This window comes from Hypomesus nipponensis, chromosome 19, assembly GCF_054491055.1.
Source record: "Hypomesus nipponensis isolate SF chromosome 19, ASM5449105v1, whole genome shotgun sequence".
NCBI lineage: Eukaryota > Metazoa > Chordata > Actinopteri > Osmeriformes > Osmeridae > Hypomesus > Hypomesus nipponensis.
The window spans coordinates 9,828,204-9,849,287 of record NC_140379.1 but is presented as its reverse complement, the minus strand read 5'-3'; the positions used below and the strand labels follow the sequence as shown (position 1 = coordinate 9,849,287).

The following is a 21,084-nucleotide window of genomic DNA, read 5'->3' as shown; positions in this document are numbered from 1 at the left end:
TGTAGACTGGCATATGTCCCATTGCATAAGTGGGAGGGTTCAAGGTTCATGTGATCAAGGCTGTAGCCTGAGCAGGCCAAGGTTGTGGAGGCCTTTACTGATTGTAGGTTTATCTGTCCCTTGGTAGTGTCAGAGCTGCTTTAGAGGGGAGTCCTCCCCCTCCACACTTGCCTGTCAATCCAGATGTGATGCACGGATTAGAAGCTTTTAATGCACACACACAGGCGAATGCACACATTTTTATACACACAAACTATCTTACACACAGTAGCCTGTATGTACTTTTACATAGAAGCACACTACATATAATGCACGTACATATAATACACATTTACACATTGCTGGATTATAAAACTAGGGATTTTATTGTATTTTGTACAATATTGAATCATACATAAAACAGATTTACAAGTCACTTATTAATAAGAACACTGATGAGGCAAGAATTCTTTGCTTCGTGCCAGACTATGAATTATAGGTAATAAATCATTCCACGAGAGCAACGTTAATGTCTAAGACACCATTTGAACGCGCTCTCTCGTGGACGTGATTTTACTGCTTCTGCCTGGACTCTGACGTCAGCGAGATCTGTCTGCGCTAGGTGAGTCTCGCGCACCCTCCGCCTTCCTCGCTCAGCTATTGTGAAGAGATTGAACGATGAGATCGCTCGCGCTCGCTGTCATCAGCGCCGCCCTATAGAGACCCCCAGCCCCGAGGCTCGAGCACAACGACCCCACCCCCCGCTCCTAGAGGGACGGAGCGAGAGTTACAGAGACACGGAGAAAAAAAAACCTTTTCGGACCCCGGTTCTATTTGCCCTCAATCTGGGCCTCATGCAGTAGCCGACCGTGCGAGCGAGCGAGAGAGATACACCGTGATTGAGTCGCGAGGGACAGGGCGGAACAGGAGAAGAAGGGATTGTTCATTCGGCTCGAGCCATGGGATGTACACTTAGCGCCGAGGAGCGCGCAGCCCTTGACAGGAGCAAAGCCATCGAGAAAAATCTGAAAGAGGATGGAGTCACGGCTGCCAAGGACGTCAAACTGCTGCTGCTGGGTAAGACACCGTTTTATAACGTGGATGGCCGTTCTGAACGGTTCGGTGGTAATGGATGGATCTGAAATCGCCGGGCCGGGGCGGTGGTGCTCTCCGTGGTGCTGATAGCAACCTCTCACTCTGCACTCTGTTCCTTACAGGAGGAGGAGAATCGGGAAAAAGCACGATCGTCAAACAGATGAAGTAAGTGTCCTTCTCTTTGATTTAAGCGTATTCGTTTTCGGCGAGGCCTGAGATTGCGCCTCCTGTGTCCATATTGAGTCTGAGCCGCTAAAGCTCCGCCATGTTTCCAGAGGCCGTAGCCTACCTCTGCCGGTGACTCGAGCACCTCCTGTAGACGGTAATCAGAGGCGGTGCAGGCCGTCGGTACTTGGGCCACAGGGGTGCTGTTCACTCAGATGGTGCTGAAATGCAGTCAGTTTTTTTTCCCAGGATATCTGGCATACGTGGGTGTTGTGTGTATGTGTGTGTCTGTTTATGCGTATGTGTGTATTTGTGAGGTCACTACAGCTCCATTAGCGAATACCTCTGCTTTAATCTTAATGGCTTTAAGTGCCTGATATCGCTCTGAGTACTTTGCCTACAAAAGCGGATTTACGCAGAAAATATGGAATCTAAAACCTCATTTAAACCTTTCTATTTCTAATCTAAATCACTCATCTAAATCACTGTTCTTTTTTATACACCGCTACATTAATAGATTTTTTTCTTAAATATCACCACAATCCGCGCCCCTTCCGCCGAAGGGATATTCTATATTTCAAACCGAAATAGATATGCATTCAAGCATCCTTTTAGAAATCCACACTTTTCCTCTTCTCCCTCTTCACGCATCCTGCTCCTCTTTCCTTTAACACAGTACACATATCCTGCTGCTCCTCTCTCCCTCCTTCCATCCTCCCTCTCTTCCTCCATCCTCCCTCTCTTCCTCCATCCTCCCTCTCTTCCTCCATCCTCCCTCTCTTCCTCCATCCTCCCTCTCTCTTCCTCCATCCTCCCTCCATTTCGGTATTCTGGTCAGATTCTCTAGGGAGGTTTCTCTAGGTGGTCGCCAGTGAGCAGCTCAGTGGCTTGTTGTGTTGCCAGACCCATATGGTTATGTTGCTTATGTAATGCTTGGATAGGGACGAGCAGGAAGACTCGACCTGAAGCTGCACTTAGTGACTTTCCACACAGCTTGGGTGTCTGTGTATGTATATGTGTGTATGTGCATGTATGTGTGTGTGTGGGTTCAGCTGTTTGAAATGTTAATAAGAGAAAGCCTCTGGATTGTCTGATTGCATATTGGAAGGTTCTGTTAGGATGTTTGTTTAGTTTCTGTATTTTACATTTTAGTAGACGATGGTAGAACTCTGTATTATTAATCAGAGTGGACGTGCGTAAGGCCTCCGTGTTGTTGACTGGTCCAGCAGTGTGCCTGAATCTCATGGTGCTGGGAGCCAGTATAATGGATTTGTAATCTGATTCCAAAGCATTCCACATTGATGTCATTAAGAAAGGCACCTCACTCTGTTATTACAGATGTGGACTAGAGTGGCTATCAATGGCTGCTGCTCTGTCTGGGTGGTGTGTTTGCGCAACCGTGTGTGTGTGTTTGTGAGAGAGAGAAAGAGAAGAGAGAGAGAGAGAGAGAGAGAGAGAGAGAGAGAGAGAGAGAGAGAGAGAGAGAGAGAGAGAGAGAGAGAGAGAGAGAGGGGAGATGGGGGCAGCCACTGTGGTATGTTTTGGGAGGGACGAGAATCCCTGTTTGGCTCTCAGGGTGAGTTGAGACAGACATGCTGAAGCATCTGCTTGAATATTCATTGTTTTCACTGAGGTGTGAATGCAACTGTGCATGTGTGTGTGTGCACATCGTCATATCTGTGTGCCTGTTCTGATGTGTGTGTGTGTGTGTGTTTGCAGGATTATCCATGAGGATGGTTTCTCTGGGGATGATGTGAAGCAGTATAAGCCTGTTGTGTATAGCAACACCATCCAGAGCTTGGCTGCCATCCTGAGAGCCATGGATTCCTTGGGTATCGAGTTTGGAGACAAGGACAGGAAGGTGGGTGCAGATTCTGTGTGTGTGTGTGGCAGTGGAGGGGTGGTTATTACCAGTGTTCAGTGACGCTGCCCCCCCCCCCCCCCCTGCCCTCGTCCAAGTGCACTTTAAAGAGGACTGTGACTTCACTGTGCGCCTCCAGCTACCCGAGCTTTATCCAGGAACGTAACCATTCACTCCCTCTTGTCATTCACGCTCCACATACTGTATTGTGTGTGTTTGTATGTGTGTGTGTGTGTGCGTGCGTGCATGCGTTCGGGGCTTGTGTGTGTGTGTGTCTCCAGGCGGATGCTAAGCTGGTGTGTGATGTGGTGAGTCGTATGGAGGACACAGAGCCCTACTCCGCAGAGCTGCTGACGGCCATGAAGCGTGTGTGGAGCGACGCCGGAACCCAGGAGTGCTTCAACCGTGCCCGAGAGTACCAGCTCAATGACTCCGCCCAGTAGTGAGTAACCACTAGCAACTGGAATACCTAAATAGATACATCGCTAAACCTGAGTTACCATTTTGTTTATAAATAGGTATACGCCAACAGTCTTAGACCACAACTATTACACAGTCTGTGACACATACCTACGATGTGAATAAATCTGAATCTCTGTTCTTTAATCTCCTTTCCTCTCCTCCCTTCTTTCCTTCCTCCCCTCCCCCTCTGTGTCCTCCTCTTCCCCCTCCCCGCTCCTGCTCAGCTACCTGGACAGTCTAGATCGTATTGGTGCACCAGACTACCAGCCCACAGAGCAGGATATCCTCAGAACTCGAGTCAAGACCACCGGCATTGTAGAGACCCACTTCACCTTCAAGAACCTCCACTTCAGGTTAGTTACATGCTTTGAAGAAAGCCACACATATACGTTCAGAAAATGAAATTCATACAGACATAGTGTGAACTGTTAGCGTGTGATGCGTGTTGCATGTGTGACCTGTTTTCCTTGCTGGGGCAGGCTGTTTGACGTGGGAGGTCAGAGGTCTGAGCGTAAAAAGTGGATCCACTGTTTTGAGGATGTGACAGCCATCATCTTCTGTGTGGCGCTCAGTGGGTATGACCAGGTGCTGCATGAGGACGAGACCACTGTGAGTAGCAACGACACACTCACTGTCTTTCACACACACACACACACACACACACACACACATTCACACAAGAATCTCAAATCCACAGACTCACTTATTTTGTATGTGCCTGTTTCGACAGAACCGCATGCACGAGTCTCTGATGCTCTTTGACTCCATCTGTAACAACAAGTTCTTCATCGACACCTCCATCATCCTCTTCCTCAACAAGAAGGATTTATTTGCTGAGAAGATCAAGAAGTCCCCCTTGAGTATCTGTTTCCCTGAATACACAGGTGACGGCCCCTCCCACACCTCCGTCACACACTGCTCACACAACGTGCGTGATGGAAGCAAACCTTTCACACCCTACCTTCCTCTCCCTCCCCCTCTCCTCCTCTGCAGGTGCTAACTCGTATGATGACGCGACTGCTTACATCCAGGTCCAGTTTGAGAGTAAGAATCGCTCACCCAATAAGGAGATCTACTGTCACCTGACCTGCGCCACAGACACAGGAAATATTCAAGTAGTGTTTGACGCCGTCACCGACATCATCATCGCCAACAACCTGAGGGGGTGTGGCTTATACTGAGGCCTGGCCCAGACAGGGGTTGCAATGGAGAGTATGAGGTGTTTGATGATAATTTTGATGATATTAAAAAGGCATAAATATGTAAATCTACACGTCCAGACGGACCCAAAGAGCTGCCGCCTGACACCACACTACCATGACCCTCTGTTTCTGTTCCCATTCTAGACACCATTCTTCTTCTGTTTCTTTGTTTTCAACATGTGTTTCCTGCTGAATGTGTTTCCTGTTCTGTTGTTGATTGTATTAAGCTATCAGCATGGAGGGCTGTGTTGCTCTGGCCCAACTCAGCCAGATGTGTTGTGTCTGGAGTCCAGTACGCGTTCTCTCCTAACACCTGACACGGCACTGGGACAGTCTCTGCAACACTTCTGGCTGCAGCATGGGAAACACAGCTCACCCTGCTCCGGTTGCCGAGGTGATGTTGTAACGTAGGTGGTGGTGATGTTGTGGGGTGGGGGCGGGGGTGGGGGGGTGTAAAGCTGGTAGGGGCTGGTGGTTAGGCTGTCCTAGATAGAACTCCCCCCTCTTCCCTGGACTCCCCCAGGGGTGCTCAGTGCTGGGCACTTCCTGTCAGCTTTGTTCGTCTCTCCCCTCTTCTTCACCACTCTAGGGGGAGGGGTTCTTGTATGGCCAGCTGTCTCCATTGGCCTCCTAAAGTGTAATGAAATGCCCGTCAGCCAATAGGAAGTGTGAATAGTGTCATATCAGCGCCAACCTTCTGAGACTGACAGCTAAGGGGGCGGGCACGTAAACAATAGATGGCTATCACTATCTATCTGACAACCTTTTACAATAATGTAATAGAAGAAACACATGATACATTTTATTATCATCAAATTTTTATTGATTGATTTCAGCCTCATGCGCTCCATGCTTCTCCGTCCTTCCCAGAGTCCCGTGCCACATATTTATTTCCTGTCCTGTCAGACTGGGGGACAACCACTTCCTGTGTCAGTCAGGGCCACAAGCCGCTCTCCCCCTAACTCTAACCATGCTACCCTGCTTTCCCACTCTGGTACCTTGGTTCCTAACCCAAATCCTGCTCCCCTCATACGCTCCCCCTGTCTGGCTCTTACCAGATGCTGAGCGCTGTGTGGAGAGAAGAGTGGCATTAGAAATGAACACCGCCCCCCCCCCCCCCCCCAGCCCCTGACCACTGACACGGTCACATTCTCTCTTCACAGAGGAAAAGTACAGCTATCCATTTATTCACCTGTGCACCTAGAAGCATCCTTCCTCCCTCTATCACTCTGTACTCCCTCCATTCCCCTCTAGTTCTTTACTCCCTCTTTACCTACTTCATTCCTCTATCACATATCACCCCTCATTTCTGACTTGTTCCATGTTCACCTTAAACACCGTACTGTATATATATATGATTATGATTATACCACATTTCTGTTTTTTACTGTGAATGTTTTTGTGCTGCACCCCTTATCTCCTCCGTAGTTTATTGGTTGCTCTCATGTGGAATGTTTGTGCTGAGCCAATCGAATGTTGTGTTTACATTAAAGCCACACTTTTCCTAACTATTCCTTGTCTCCAGGCTGACTTTATTTCACTGTGATCAAAGTGATCTTGTAGGTTTTGAAGGACTCCAGTTTGGAGTCGGTGGTTTGGCTTCTTCCAGCTCCGAGGCTGACTAGACAGTTTCCACACAGGGAGTCCTGGCCTCCCTGTCCCACCTGAGGCTCCAGAGCGTCCCTCCAGACCATTTCTGGAGCCGTGTTTACGGAGCGCCACACCTGCTCCCACACAGACGAGGGAACTCCCTGGACGCCAACCAAGACCAAACAGGTAGACAAAGTCGCGTCATAAAAGGAACATTGATTTTATAGAAGCACCACCTTTTACCCAGGCACAACTACAACTAGGAAGGAGTTAAAAGTTCATCATGTTAACTGATTCAGCCTTCATCCATTAGTAGACAAGGATGTCCGTCACCTCCAGTCTGGGTCAGTAGGTATACAGGACAGATCATCACTGTTCAGCAGCTATCTATCAGGTTAAAACTGTCTCATCTCCCAGCCAGGAACCGGATCAGCTCTTTGACCTGCTTCTGTCACTTTAATGGATATGATGTTCATTGTGGGATGGTGTCACCCACAGTACTGCAGCATCACCACATCACAGCTCAATATGAAACAACAGCTGGATCTTTATTAAATAGTCAACATTTATTACCATGACCTTCACACTCTTATAAAGGATCTTAGCTCGTACGCTAACAGCACAACCCCACAACCTTTAATATATCAGACTGCCTCCTGAATAGGCCATGCAGTCAGCTGGGGGTCACAGCGGGGGTCAGGGGTCACAGCGGGGGCTAGGGGTCACAGCAGACACTTCCTCCTCCATCTGGAAACTCCTCACCCTCCTTGATAACCAATACCCACAGTTGCTATAGCAACACCAAGAGGGCCCCTGGGCCGGGCCTGCACCAGGCCCATACAGGAGGCACAGAAGAGCACAGACCCAGGTGTTGGTCCCTTCTACAGATGGGACACCAGGAGGGAGAGCAGGGTTGCTATGGTGGCAGGGAGAGTCCCCTCCCTGGGAACCAGCTCACAAACACATCTCCAAGGCGGGAGGTTAGAGACGAAGCCTCTTGATGTCCTCGCTGCGGAAGTCAATACGGAGCGCCAGAACCTGGCGCACCTCGGCCGGTGTCAGACGCCACGTCAGAGGACCCGAGTTAGGACCCCAGTAGTCCAGAATCTCTGTTACCTGCACACACCCCCACACACAACATGTTACATGTTATTAAAATATTGTATTCTTGGGTCTGTTATTTACACATAGGCACATCCTAGTAACGTTCCTGCAGACACGGTGCATTGTTTGTGTGTCATATACATCTCCATCTGGGGCGGGACACGCACATGTTTGTATGCAAGGATGTATGTGTGTGTGTGTGTGCGTGTGTATATACCCTCTCCAAGTTCAGGATTGTAGCCATTTGTGTGAGGCGAGCAAACTTGTCTCTGATGGTCCAGGTGGTGATGGTGGTGAGGTAGGCCACCAGAGAACGCAGCTCCCTGTCAAACTGCAGACCGCCCAGCTACACAGAGACAAGATGGAGACATGGCTTCAGAAAACCCCGGGGTGGAGGAGGAAAAGGGAGAGAGGAGAACGAAGGGTGGGGTTTAGGATGGGGGAGGGGTGGAGAGGATTTGGGGGAATGTGATGGGAGAGGATGCGGGGGAGGGGAAGAGATGATTGATTATTTATATCGTGTTATTTTTAAACTGCTCAAAAATGTGCACCCTTGCCCACATAAAACCTTTAAAGAGGATAAGGGTGTGGATGTTGTTGAGAGTGGTGAGCAGCTCGGAGTCCTGGTGAACGCTCTGCTCACAGGAGACAGATGCGGCTAGAGAGGAAAAACACTCTCCATCTCCAGCAGCTCCTCCACTCGGCTGGCCTGATAAATAAAGCATGGGAGCCTGCTCTGTTCGTCACGTGTGTGGGTGACGTCAGCGGCACGGGCTGTGCAGGGCGCCACCTGGTGGACGCGAGCTGAAACTCACCCTGCTGAAGGTGCACTTGAGGAGGGTCTTCTCCATTTCCATGGAGACCAGGCTGGTCATCAGGCTGGTCAGAGTATCGTAGATGACCGAAGACAGACCGACCTGAGGGAGAGGGATTGGGGGGTAAACTTGGGTTCATCCACACCTGGTCCTGAGTGGTGCTGGTGCTGTTTGGTATGTTACTATGGTTACCTTAAACTCAGCCATGAGTGTCTCCAGGTTAATGATGAGCTGCTGCACCCAGGGGTCATTGGCTTCATACTCACTGAACTCCTCCTGCACACAAACACCAGTCACAATAGGCTCAGCAGGCCTGTGTGTGTGTGTGTGTGTGTGTGTATGAGAGTCTTCTGTTCGTACCTCCTCTATGTTGTGGGAGATTGACAGGAAGCTGCTGATCCAGGGTTTGACCTGGGGCTTGATGGCCGTGGAGTTGAGCTCTGTCAGACCCTCCTAAGGATACAGCACAGTTACAACACTTCAAGTTACTGTGGGTGTGTTTATGCACATGTGCGTGTCTTCCTCCAACCTGTAAAAGATCCTTGAACTTGCTGGAAGTATTGACAAGGTCTGACAGGCAGCTGTCAATCTTGGCCTGCTCCCCTGACCCCGCCCCCTGGGTGAACAGCTTCGAACAGTCACTCTGCCAGTCAGACAGGAGGAAAGGGACAGAGGAAGACGGAAATGAGACCTTAGCCATCCAAGACAACACTACTGAAGCTAACATCTAGTACGAGACAAGCAGGTTCTTGTTCCCCTGAGAGCAGGGAGGACGTGAACTCACCTCCAGGTTCCTCTTCAGGGTACTGATGTTCTCACTGCACACCTCCACGTTATTCAGAGTGACCTGACGTAGAGAAAGAATGAGAGCCGTTGAGTCTATCTGGAAAGGGCTATCTAAATAGAATGCAAGTGTGTGTTTGCGCGTGCGTGTTCTGTGTATGTGACAATCTTACCAGGAAGGCGGCCTTAGCGACCTCTGCGCTCTCTATGCTCATGGTGTTGAACTTGCCCTGCTGCAGGCTGCTGTGCACCAGGCTGACCGCACTGCTCACCCCTCGCTGGATGTCCTGCAGGGTGGTGGCAGGGAAGCCCTGGCGCAGCTTGGTATACAGCACCTCCCTGGTGGGGGCGGGGGGGATACAGGGGAGAGGGGCTGTTATTTGACTCCTTTCTTAAGACTCCAGCACCCAGGTGAGATGAGGGTGGCCGTACCTGAAGTCCCCCTCCAGTGTGGACGTGGCATGGTTGATCATGGCACAAAGACAGTCGATGCTGGAGCTGGAGAGAGCTCTGCTAATGCACTTCTTCACAATGTAGAAACAGTCATCCACCATGCTGGATGTCAGCTGAGCCTTCTCATACGTATCCATAGCAACGGCCTGGGCAGAATGGGGGGGAGGGGGGGGTGGCACAATATGATACCCTGCTTGACAATCCTGTGACATGTCAGGTGTCCTGTGACCCGTGAGAAGTGTAATTCATGATGATACAATGGAGGATTGTGACTCATCATGAGGGCAGGGTGGTAACTGGTTGGGTTTAAGATGATAAAGGTGTTGTGGTACCTTATTGACCGTCTCTCTCATGTAATATTCCTCCATGGGGATGTAGTAGCCTATGAGCTCCTGCATGGTGCGACTCAGGACACAGTGTTTCAGCAGCTTCTCCACACTCTGCTGGTGCTCTGAACAAACACACACGGCACAGTCAACACTGGGTAGATTGTGTATTACATGTGGGTATAATGTTATTTTATGTTTTGTACTTTACCCTGTGTGATGGTTGGGGTTGATGTGGCGTCCCCAACCTCAAAGTCCGCCATCATACGACGACGCAGAAAACGCAAGTACAGCTCTGCTCTGGCATTCATCAGAGTCACCTCCATCAGCACTGGGTCCAGCTCCCTGCACCCACACACACACACATTAACAACTGGGCAGACCAACAAGTAGGCAAACAGACAGGCAGACAGACAGGCAAACAGACAAGCAGACAGGCAGGTAGGCTAACAGACAGGCAGGTAGGCTAACAGACAGGCAGGTAGGCTAACAGACAGACAGACAGGCAGGCAAACAGACAGGCAGACAGACAGACCTGGGTTCTATCTTCTCCATGGCTCCACCCTTCATCATGCTGCTCTGGACAATCTGAAACTGGACAAGAAACATTCCACTGAGCATGAGCACAGAGCAGTAACATCAGCAACCTCTGCATGATAGAAGCACCAATACCTCACTGAGGTCCCCACTCATCTCCTGTACCTTATTGTGGTAGTTCCTTTGCTGAATGAACTTGTCCACAATGTTCTTAGCCTGCCGATCACACTCATCCTGCAGATGTGTGATAAGAGTGTACAGGTGGCCGGGACCATAGTACGTCTCCACTATGGGCTGGTGGGTTTCCACAACACGGGCAATGCCTAAACACACCAACACCCGGTTAACAGACAGCTCATTTACTGTTCCGCATACAAACAGGCAGACAGTCTAGAAGGCAGACAGACAGGTAGGCATGCAGTCTCACCCTCCAGCAGCAGAGTCAGAGTGTCAGCAAACACCAGAGCAGCTCTCCTCTGCCCCAGGTCTCCACCCAGGGCCAGCAGCAGGTTCTCTTCTGCCTTAGACGCCAGCTGTGGATGGTCCCAAAGGGTCACATGAGCGTGTGTGTGTGAATGACAGAGATGTGTAAAATGAAGACATGCACACACACACACACACACACACACACATGCCCACCTGGCTGCAGAGGTACTGTCCAAAGCGAGCCAGACCCTGTTCATGGAGACCCAGTAAAGGGAAGATCTTGAAGAACCTTTCCACCTGTGCCAGGTCGCCTGCGGCAACAGCCTCATCAAGTCGCTCGGCAACCAGGACTTTGAGGCGCTGTTCAGCCTCCTGCAACATGGCCAGGCTGGCGTCCACGGCGCTGCCTGAGCACAAACACACCATCAGCTATGACTGGGAGTAGGTGTTGTTTTGGCAGTGCAAAACTTGGATTCCCGTTATTAACAGGAAGTGTATCCTTATAAGGACCTATGTGGTGTGTGAGCTGGCTTACTCTCTTGTCCCTGCCGACTGAGTTCAATGACTGATTGATCAAGAGAAAGGTAACGGTGGATGTGGGCAGCAGCCTGTTCATAATCCTCGTTGCGAAGTGCTGTCTGCACGCCATCGGTGCAGAACTTCAGGTCCAGAATGTCGTCGGCCCGCTGGATAACCTTGTACAGCCGTGTCTGCACAAAGAGCACAAATGCAGTCGTGAACAATGTGTGAATACCCTGTGTACTCTGTGTGTGTTTGTGTGGATAAATACCTTTGCCAGGTCGAGCTGTCTGACTTTACTACTGACGTTTTCCGCAAGGCTGCAGGTGAAGGTGATCATCCCAGCCAGTTGGCTGGCATCTCCTCCAATCAGCTGCAAGTTCGGTCTGAAGGACCCAGAGAGGCGGGTCAAACACAGCACCGGGTGTACTATCATGACAGCAGGTCAGACTCATTCACACACACACACTCACCCCATCCTCTGGAGCCCCAACATCTTATTGTTAATGCTGCCTTCCTGCTCCACCAGTTTATCTAGCTCCGTTGCCACCTCGTTCTGTTAGAACACACATTCAGGCACATCTGTTTCATCCTGTTAACTTTGCAGCATTTTAAAAGTTTTGTTTCGAAGTTCAAACTAAATATTAAGCACTTTTTAAGGCATCGCAGTAAATGGATGCTCTGGACAGTTAGCAATCCTAGCTATGGGCTTCACATATTCTATCCATACAAAATGGAGGCGACGCAAAGTCTCACCTCCTGCGCGCAGAGCTGTTGGTAGACCCTTTCCAGGTCCTCCAATTCTGTCAGTGCTGAGATAGCATCCATGTTTACTGTGGATACACTGGCTGAATCACATCTTTTCAACGCTATGGGACTGTTCTCAGCCATTTTTAGATCCCAAATCAATAGAAACGTGTCACTTCCGTGTTTGAACGGATGTTTCAACGAACGTTAGGTTGCGCGATTTTGCGCATAAATGGCTTCGAGTACCGTCAACTTAAACCGTCTAAAGCAAAGTCAGAAGAGAAATGTTAAATTTCACATTTTGAAATGAGTTAAAATGAGCATTTCATAAATTTCCTTTTAATCCAAAACAAAATACTGGGAAGGATTTAAATCTAACACGATTGGTTTGGCAGTCAAGTGCTCTACAACAGTTGTATACCCATCAACAGTCAAAACAGACTACAACACTATCCATATCACAACATTTCTCATGACATTTTAAGTTGCTGAATAACAACTGGACCAGGAACCACTGATTTTGTGGGACAAGATTTAATCAAATACGGCATTTGACAACATACATCATTTTATTTAGTTGCATGGTTTGGAAAGTTTTTAATACCATGGCTTCCGTGGGTCATGTTATAGTCATTCCTGGAGTCTTCTATATTCCTACAGGATTGGGCACTGTTTGACAAGAAGTCTGGGGATCTTAACATGTTTAGAGTGTTTTCTGAATTTATTCTCCAAGAGTCATCTGAGTCTCAACGATTCAGCAGAGAACTTGCTAAGAGAACCAATTTTATCTCTGTCCAATCAATCATCCATTTCCACATCTTCTTGTAATTTCTGCACCATCTTTTCCTCCATAATCTTGGGTTTTCCTACAAAAGGAAAAAGCATACACATTTGCAAATTGCCCATATACGCACTGCCATCCAGTCATATAATTTCTGTATTCAATTGATTCATGGCCATCTGTTACACATTAACAATTTACCTGCATGAGGAGCTTTGATCAAGTGAATGTTCTTCTTTACTTCTTGTATTGCCTCCTCCTTTTCCAGCTGCTTGCCCTTCCGCAATCTGAGAGGGTGAGAGGGAGATGAGAAACAAAGAAGACAGGGATGAGAAAGAGAGAGGAAGATGAGAAAATGTCACATCTCGGGAGTCAGATGGCTGAGCGGTTAGGGAATCCAGCTATTACTCAGAAGGTTGCCAGTTCGATTCCCAGCTGTGCCAAATGACGTTGTGTCCTACAAGGCTCTTCACCCTGCTTTCCTCAGGGGGAATGTCCCTGTACTTACTGTAAGTCACTCTGGATAAGAGCGTCTGCTAAATGACTAAATGTAAATAATGAACACCAGTGCTGGATTAAGAGGAGAGCAAAGCTTACCTGTTTAAGATGAACCGCGCCTGTCGTTTCTGCTTGATTCCCTCCACCACCTTCATGGCCTCCACTAAAACGCAGGAAACAAGAATGTTGTTGGTTTAAGTGGTTCAAGACATTAGGTAGGTGCATTGGCCCATATTGAACCATATAGAAGTGATACAATCAGCAGAAGACACCATGGCCATCATGAGGACATGACCTCACAGACATGTTTCACTGTGACATTGGTTCAGTTTTATGAGCCTGAGAGAACAGTTACCAGTCTTGCTCCACAAAGCCCTCTGGTATTTGACTGCCACATTTCTGCGCTTCTCGAATTCCAGACAGTTATCCTAAGGTGAAGAGAGAGACAGTAGAGACAAATGATTTCCGCAATGTTTTTCTATTCAATGTTTTTAACTATTTCAATAAACTTTATTGTATCTTGCTTACCACAGTTAACTCTTTGCCAGACGCTTTTCTGAAAGCCTTGGTCCATCTGGTCTTTCTGGGGTTGCGCTTCTTCTTGAAGTTTTTGAGGCACTTTGATTTACAAAATCTGAAATTCTAGTCAAAGAGGGGAAGACCGGTTAAGAAAGACCAAGATTGATATTCAAATTGCTTTGTAGCAGAACATTAACTTGGGGTAAGTTATGGCGGACCCGGCCCATCTCATGTTGGGTGTAGCTACAGTACTGTTGTCTCTGACAACACTGACTTCTGTAACTATATAACGTGACAGATCTGCAGGATCTAAAAACTCTAGGTCAGTTGACAACCCAAACATAAGCAGCCTCTAAAGTCCTGAAAAACACAATTAGGATTGTCTACAAGGATATAAACAATTTCACCTTGCTCAGACATTAGAATACAACACTAAATTTGTTGAGTTCTCTCCGTTATTTGAAGTCTGACGTCGTTAGAGAAGCATGTTAAATATCTGAGGTTAAGTGATTCACTCGTAAGCACAAGATTTTAAAAGTAGTCTTTCGGGTCTTAATTTAAGAGCTCCGTCCCAACGTTATCGTTAACGCTTAACTACTGCTTGCTCGCTATTTAAAAGCTAGTAGATGGCTAGCTTGCTAGCCAAACATGACGTACAATCTCCATACATACCTTGCAGTCGTTCCGTACAAACATTGTGCCGTGTCCGGGATACACCGGTCCCGAACAAAAATAACATTTTTCAATTCGCATTGTTGAAAAGTTAGTTTATTTCATGCCCATCAGTAAAGAAATACAATTTCTGAGAGCACGAGGGTGTGGATCAACAAAAGGAAATTACGTAAGTGCAGTTCCGTAAACGTGTTCGTTTCTTCTGTTGTAAATCCACCCGTTTGTAAATATTGCTATATCCTGCCCCCTACTGTAAATCTAGGAAACAATTCTCAAACGAAATCCATTTCGGAGTGTGTTGTGTAACCGATTGAAAAAAATAATTGTAAAATTGAAAGCTTTGTGCAAAACTTGTTTTAATAAATAAAAATACATTTATTTTCTGAATATGATTTGCATATTTGGCATAAAGAGTGTTTGGTAAGAATACAGTGTATGAGTTAATACAGAAGATTAAAGGCACATTGTATGATCAAATAACAGAAGGCTAACTTCAACCAGAAGACTGGAATTTAAAGATTCTAATATACCCCTAGATTCCAATACTGTGACACATATAGTAAGAAAGAGACCAAACTACTCAGGTAATTAGATGTTACTGTGGAGCAGGCCATACATGCAGTGAATCCACCAACTCATTCACTCACTATAAAATAGAATAAAAGGAAGTGCACTGTGACAAGTAAAATATAGCAATGGTGGTAGCTTTTTCCCCAAACAAGCCAGTGTTTTATAGAAATAAAAATTTGAGTAGCTTCTTACCTCCTTACTGGAGCTAAGAAAGTAATTATTTGCAAGTACACTAAATGTTTAATAATCTAAAAATGAACATTATAATAATATGAATAGTAACTATTTCAAATGAAAACATTCAAAAGGCACATAACTGACTGAACCGACAGTGATAATGCAGTGGTTCAGGGGGTGTGACCAGTGGTTTGGGGCATGGTCAGTGGCCCATCAACATTCATATGACATTGTCTCTTAGTACATCACGCCTTTTAAAGTCTTACTTTTTATAACTTATGCACAGTGCCCTCATATGCTACAAGACCCTAGTCTAGACCCTAACATGCACATTTGCCCTTCTCTGCGCTCTCTGCCAGGTCTGGGTTGCTGGTTCCGTTGGTCCTCACGGTACCGTCAGGGATCCACGACTTGTCCACACAGCGCTCCATTCTCTTCATGATCAGGTCCAGCAGAACATCTACAGCCTGGCCGACATTCTGTCCGTTGGCTGCACTGGTCTCAAAGTACGGGATCCTGCAGGTGAAAGAGGATATGACCTTCTTAAATGCTTCCTGGTGTCAGCTGGAGCCAGAAGTTAAAAATAAATCAAATAAGCTGTGTAATTTAATCTGACAGGTATGATCCATCCAGTGAGTGAGCGAGAAACCTTCCAGAGACAGAGGAAGTATTCCATTACTGTAATACAATAGACCAAATACCAAGACAATTACTTTTAAGAAGAACAACACAACTGATGCTTAGGATGAGGCTGCTAAGCCAGAGTATGGGCTCATGTCGACATGTGACATGTAGTCGTCAGTCAAGACGTCAGGGACAGTCCCCAGCTTCATCTCTAATCCTTAGGATTTCCTGATTGTGTGGAGCAGGATACTTTACATGACTGCACAAATATTTGCCTTCCAAGGAGGAGTGACCTAGCCCAACCTTTCAGTATCGTATAAGATTCCCTGAAGAGTAAACATGCAGCAGCCACTGCCTCCTTGACAAATGTTCCAGAGGGGGCCGAGTGCTGGAAGACTGACCCTTACCCATACTTGTCTGCCAGTTCGCGGGCCTCGTCCTCCCTCACAGCCCTCTGCTCTCCCAGATCACTCTTGTTTCCACACAAGACAATGTCTGGGCTCTCGCAGTATGCATGCATCTGCAACTGGCCTACAAAACACAATACACCAGTCATGATAAGAGCAGTCGGATCTCAAGATAACTTTTTCCTAAACCACAACAGAGCGTGGGTAGTTTGTAGACAGGCAGATCCCTCTGCTGTGAAAGGGTGATTCTGAAAGCAGATTCCTATGAAAACAGAGAACTTACTCATCCAGTTTCTGACATTTAGGAAACTCTGTTCGCTGGTGAGGTCAAACAGGAGGAGGAAGCCCATGGCATCTCTGAAGAAAGCCGTGGTTAAACTCCGAAACCTGACACCACACAGGAGAACACCATGTGAGAAGCTGCTTTCAGTGTTAGTGAAACAGACCTTTGAAAGCTGCCAACCCAAGCAAGATTCCAAGGCCTGGACATTTGAGTAGTAGAATGGACATTCTCTCAGCTCCCAACTTCTCATTTTATGTACTTAAAATGTTATTGGTCCAAGCTTTAATTTAGTCAGGCTGAAATAAGGGAAGACAGACAGGAGTAATTAGCACAGAAAAGGATGAGCTGGATGCGGAGTTGGAGGAGACAAAGGAGCAAGACCCTCTGTTAAGTAGTTAGGGTGAAAGCTAGACCAGACTGTTCATCCCCACCTCTCCTGCCCTGCTGTATCCCACAGCTGCACATGGATCCTCTGTCCCCTAGCCGACGTGCCGTCAGGACTGCTAGACTTGTACATCTTGGGAGACAGACAGACCACACTGGTTAAACACGACTCAGGTAGATGTCTTAAGTTAATCAAATCAAATCAAATGTATTTGTATAGCCCTTTTTACACGCAAGCATGTCACAGAGGGCTTCACATACGCCCATAGAACTGCCCCTCAACTTTAAGTTAAGGTGGCTCTAGTGTTCCACAAACCTACAACACAATTTGCAAATCAAATATTAAACCTATTAAATACTTCCATGGTTACTGTTGTCTGATCATTCTTATGATATGCAGGACATGAGTAAGTTCCACGAACCACCCTGATGTTTGTCTATATGGTGTGAAGTGTTTACTCTTCAGGAGGGAACTACAGCTCAGGAACATGAATCACCTTCCTCTCAGATTCCTCTAAAGAACATAGTTGCCACACCCCTAACCATAGCTTCACTTTGCAGACTTGGTCACTTCAGTTGTATTATTTGTTAGGATTATCTTTGACATTTTACCTATGCTCAAAAAGAACCAACGTTCAAACCGCGTTTCCAATACTTAACAAAGCCCACATCCCATATGTTTTATCAACTGGACTAGTTCCCTTTAACAACTCTTGGTCTCACAGAGCAGCATGCTAACAAAGCAGCACATTAACTGAGCAGCACACTAACAGCTGCACACTAACAGAGCAGCACGCTAACAGCAAGCAGATAAAAGATCCTGTAAATAATTCAAGTGACGGCTGCTTCAGAGGGAAGCATACTAACACAGCTCTCACAGGATTAGTGCTGACAGCAGACACTAAGCCAGAAGAAGACACCTCCTGTCTACACCCAGAAAATAAAAGTGAATGAGTGTTAGTGAAAAACATTTCTGGGATGTCCATCTTTGGCTGGTAAAGGACTTTGTCGGCTGTAGGCATGAGCTGTCAATCTACTCACCACTCTTTTTTCTCTGAAATCAATGCCCACTGTAGTGATGAATTTGGAATTGAACTTCCCGTCTGTGTATTGGTATAGGAAACTGGTTTTCCCCACACCAGAGTCCCCAAGTGCCAGGAATTTGATGAGGTAATCGTAGTCCCCATCAGACATGGTGAGCGTCTGGTCCTGACCTGTAGCAGGTATAATATCATGCCAGATAGAGAGATTTAGTTTGTTATAACTCTGAGAACTGCTGACAGTAGCAGACCTAGCAGAGGATGGTGTGAGAACTAGCCTGTTGTCAGGGTATCCCATCAACTATGCTGACACAGAAACAGGAAACAGAAAAAAATAAGTACACACATACCACAACTACAAAACACAGCTACCGAATTACATGTATTCACTACAGTAGTACTGGAACTAAAGGGAGGTCCCAGGAATTTGTAATCTGGTCTGGGGTGAACTCTCACCTGCTTCCTGGTTGGTTTGGGTGAACACACTAAAATACTCCATGAGCAGACATAATTAGGTGAATAAAATAAATCTATAGTAGAAATACTTTATTATCTGGTGTTGCATTAACCTAATCAATACATGTTACAATAACATTCTTGAATAAACCTAAAGTCCTACTGAAACACCCCTTGAAGCAAAAAAGCTCCAAAATATTTAAGAGCTAGTGTGTTTTTGAGTGGCTCCTGCTGTTAGAACATTGAATACATCATATGACTGGCATGAAAAGACCTTCAGACACGCTACACATTCCTACACTCTCACCAGCTCTAAACCCCTCATCCTGACCCATAAGCTGCTTATGATCTGAAGCAGCTCTGGAGCCACACTGAAGCAGCTTCAACCGAAGCAGCTACCTCTCAGTCCTCCCAGGAACCAATCCTAGTCCTGTGGTTCATTGGTGGGACAAAAGAGTTCAGACCTGGTGAATCACCCATGCCTGATGCGTCTGCACACACTATTCTATTTATTTTGTTCAGCTAAAAAGACAGTCATTGATACACACGTGACAGACGATGACAGCAAACGCGATGGTCCCTCTTTCAAATCCCTCAGTCTCTGTGCACAATGAGGTTGCTCCCAAGAGCCCTAAGTGTGTACACCATCTGGCAAACAGGGCCATGTTCATGGAGGCCTTCCCCAGAGAAGAGGGCCCTGGGGCAAGCTGCTCCTGCCGGCCCCACTCTCAGGATAGGCTGGGATCACTGAGGCGGCACAGGTCGCTCCAGTATGAGGCTGATTAATTTAGACAGTTCATGCAGAAGCACATTGTAGAAGATGCTAATCGTGTTGAGACACAGGCTATTGGCTGACCATCAAGCTGCCCGTCTCAACATCTAGGCTACACTGTAGGGTGTAGAAATAGAAAACAACATGAATTACATGTTGTTTTCTATTTCTGTTCTACTACGAGACTTAATGATCAGATGAGGTACTGATTTCACTAGTGGTCTTCGTAGGTGTGACATGGTCCTCTAAGACATAGGAACTTTTACAATGAACTGTTTTTCTAACAAGTTGAATTGGGTCACATGTTCAGACTCAAGTCTTATCACAGCTTTGAGAGGAAGCCTACACAGCAGTGATGGTAACCGATTAAGCAACATGGTGCAGTCAGTCAGCGTAGCAGAAGACCGCTGAACTTGTTAACATAAGTTCACAAAACAGACTGCAGTCAAGATAGTCCAGAAGTCCCAAGTTAAACTGACAAACATTGATTTCATAGGAAAATGTCACCAAAACATCATGAGACCAACCCAACTTGACCTCAACCCCTGCCAAGTGCTTTAGGAGAGAGCTTAGATTTCTATGTCTTTAGTCATTCACATAGGTACAGAACCAGATTCAAACTGGTCTGCAGGACTCTCAGCATCGTCTGGAGACGTCCTCCATCCCATTTTAGCCCCCACGCTGGCTTAAATTGGTAAAATGTTAGGCTGTCATTTTTCAAACCAAGTGAGGGGGAAAGATGACGGTGGAGGTACATACTGACGTGCCGTAATTTTTCAAAAAAGAGGGTCAATACGATTCTTGAGGCAACCGATCTCTTCAGGTTGGGCCCAAGGAGGTGCTGCATTCTGACGTCACACAACAACTTATTGAATGGTAAAATGGCAGTGCCAAGCAAGCACAGCAGACGTCTTATCGTTGGCTATTCAAAGCACTTTACCAAAGTTCCCGACTCGTTTTACAAAGTAATCAAATCCTTTGCGATAGTTGGAAGATGTTGATGATACTTTTTTCATAATAAATATGATTTTGTCAACGCTGTTAGTAGAGGCAGTTATGATAAGGCTACACAAATACAAGGCAAAATTACTGGGTAGGAAAATGCTACGTGGATAAAGACACGTGTCTCAAAATCCATGCGGAGCAAACCTGTTAAAGTTTTCAGTAACTTAAAAATAAACTTAGCCGTTTTGTTTAGTAGTTAAAGTTTCGAATTAGTCTCCCGCTTGAACAATTGCCCCAAATTAGCTACAGACAATTCATTGTATTCTCAATTCACTTACCAGCTCTTCTGTGTTACTTTCTTGACAAAAACGCCTGTAAAAGCGCGTCGAATCAATCTGATTTCTCTAATGTGGGAACTAAACTGAGTTTACAGTACGTTGCTGTTGCTCCATTTGTTGCACATACCCTGTCTACAGTGCACCATCACTTCCGTTCGCTACTACTAAAAAACTAGAGAGCCCCTCCTTCTCGTACCAGCCCAGCATCAACTTTAACGTGTCTATTGGAGTTCATAATAGAAAATCTGCCTTTTGGCATTGTCAAGGGAGGTAGGGGCTATAGCCTATAAAGAAAGGGGAAGGCTTAGAACGCATAAAACACATAAAACAAATGTATTTATGATCAAATTATGTCCACAGGTCTTAAGTGCAGAGATGGACTCATAACATTATGGCACCATACAGCCTTCATATCATACAGTGCGGGGCACCTGCCGAATCTTACTCACAAATCCTCCATAAAGAATCATGCCAAGGGAGTAACAGCGTCCCCTATCGACTCATAGTATTATATTTAGAAGGATATCTACTGACAGTCCCATAAAACTCATTAT

The 21,084-nt window shown here is 46.6% G+C and overlaps 4 protein-coding genes across 4 annotated transcripts; 1 reads left to right on the top strand and 3 right to left on the bottom strand.

Annotated features, from left to right (window-relative positions):
- Positions 1–652: 652 nt before the first annotated feature.
- gnao1b (guanine nucleotide binding protein (G protein), alpha activating activity polypeptide O, b) lies at positions 653–6,698 on the top strand. The gene is made up of 8 exons (XM_084682148.1): positions 653–1,056; positions 1,197–1,239; positions 2,959–3,100; positions 3,382–3,542; positions 3,787–3,915; positions 4,042–4,171; positions 4,293–4,446; positions 4,556–6,698. Exons 1-8 carry the CDS (start codon positions 939–941, stop codon positions 4,741–4,743), a joined length of 1,065 nt encoding a protein of 354 aa, XP_084538274.1. The 5' UTR covers positions 653–938; the 3' UTR covers positions 4,744–6,698.
- Positions 6,699–6,881: 183 nt separating this feature from the next.
- Positions 6,882–12,239, bottom strand: cog4 (component of oligomeric golgi complex 4). The gene is made up of 19 exons (XM_084682146.1): positions 12,074–12,239; positions 11,791–11,873; positions 11,589–11,703; positions 11,334–11,508; positions 11,012–11,205; positions 10,800–10,905; positions 10,538–10,695; positions 10,371–10,429; positions 10,047–10,180; positions 9,842–9,960; positions 9,489–9,655; positions 9,230–9,395; positions 9,058–9,120; positions 8,803–8,916; positions 8,634–8,726; positions 8,466–8,549; positions 8,274–8,375; positions 7,676–7,804; positions 6,882–7,470 (listed from the first exon to the last, which is right to left on the bottom strand). The coding sequence occupies exons 1-19, from the start codon at positions 12,206–12,208 to the stop codon at positions 7,336–7,338; spliced, it is 2,331 nt and encodes a 776-aa protein (XP_084538272.1). The 5' UTR covers positions 12,209–12,239; the 3' UTR covers positions 6,882–7,335.
- Positions 12,240–12,582: 343 nt separating this feature from the next.
- On the bottom strand, positions 12,583–14,714 carry rsl24d1 (ribosomal L24 domain containing 1). The gene is made up of 6 exons (XM_084682150.1): positions 14,535–14,714; positions 13,872–13,985; positions 13,699–13,771; positions 13,443–13,506; positions 13,047–13,132; positions 12,583–12,930 (listed from the first exon to the last, which is right to left on the bottom strand). The coding sequence occupies exons 1-6, from the start codon at positions 14,613–14,615 to the stop codon at positions 12,863–12,865; spliced, it is 486 nt and encodes a 161-aa protein (XP_084538276.1). The 5' UTR covers positions 14,616–14,714; the 3' UTR covers positions 12,583–12,862.
- Positions 14,715–14,873: 159 nt separating this feature from the next.
- On the bottom strand, positions 14,874–20,710 carry rab27a (RAB27A, member RAS oncogene family). Its single transcript, XM_084682149.1, has 6 exons — positions 20,531–20,710; positions 18,021–18,193; positions 17,027–17,112; positions 16,596–16,699; positions 16,313–16,436; positions 14,874–15,797 (listed from the first exon to the last, which is right to left on the bottom strand). Exons 2-6 carry the CDS (start codon positions 18,171–18,173, stop codon positions 15,602–15,604), a joined length of 663 nt encoding a protein of 220 aa, XP_084538275.1. The 5' UTR covers positions 18,174–18,193; positions 20,531–20,710; the 3' UTR covers positions 14,874–15,601.
- Positions 20,711–21,084: the final 374 nt, after the last annotated feature.

Bases quoted from the DNA above. Each gene is read 5' to 3' on its own strand.
- cog4 (XM_084682146.1), bottom strand. From the start codon at position 12,208: ATGGCTGAGAACAGTCCCATAGCGTTGAAAAGATGTGATTCAGCCAGT. The intron at 10,430-10,537 runs GTACAGGAGATG...TTTCTTGTCCAG, and splicing joins AAAGGAACTACCACAATAAG to TTTCAGATTGTCCAGAGCAG. The intron at 10,181-10,370 runs GTCTGTCTGTCT...GTGTGGGTGCAG, and splicing joins ATGGAGAAGATAGAACCCAG to GGAGCTGGACCCAGTGCTGA.
- rab27a (XM_084682149.1), bottom strand. From the start codon at position 18,173: ATGTCTGATGGGGACTACGATTACCTCATCAAATTCCTGGCACTTGGG. The intron at 16,700-17,026 runs GTGGGGATGAAC...GTGTGGTGTCAG, and splicing joins GATACAGCAGGGCAGGAGAG to GTTTCGGAGTTTAACCACGG. The intron at 16,437-16,595 runs GTAAGTTCTCTG...TGTGTTTTGTAG, and splicing joins AAATGTCAGAAACTGGATGA to GCCAGTTGCAGATGCATGCA.
- rsl24d1 (XM_084682150.1), bottom strand. From the start codon at position 14,615: ATGCGAATTGAAAAATGTTATTTTTGTTCGGGACCGGTGTATCCCGGA. The intron at 13,772-13,871 runs GTAAGCAAGATA...TCTTCACCTTAG, and splicing joins CTGGCAAAGAGTTAACTGTG to GATAACTGTCTGGAATTCGA. The intron at 12,931-13,046 runs GTAAATTGTTAA...TTCCTTTTGTAG, and splicing joins GATCAAAGCTCCTCATGCAG to GAAAACCCAAGATTATGGAG.
- gnao1b (XM_084682148.1), top strand. From the start codon at position 939: ATGGGATGTACACTTAGCGCCGAGGAGCGCGCAGCCCTTGACAGGAGC. The intron at 3,101-3,381 runs GTGGGTGCAGAT...GTGTGTCTCCAG, and splicing joins TTGGAGACAAGGACAGGAAG to GCGGATGCTAAGCTGGTGTG. The intron at 4,172-4,292 runs GTGAGTAGCAAC...CTGTTTCGACAG, and splicing joins TGCATGAGGACGAGACCACT to AACCGCATGCACGAGTCTCT.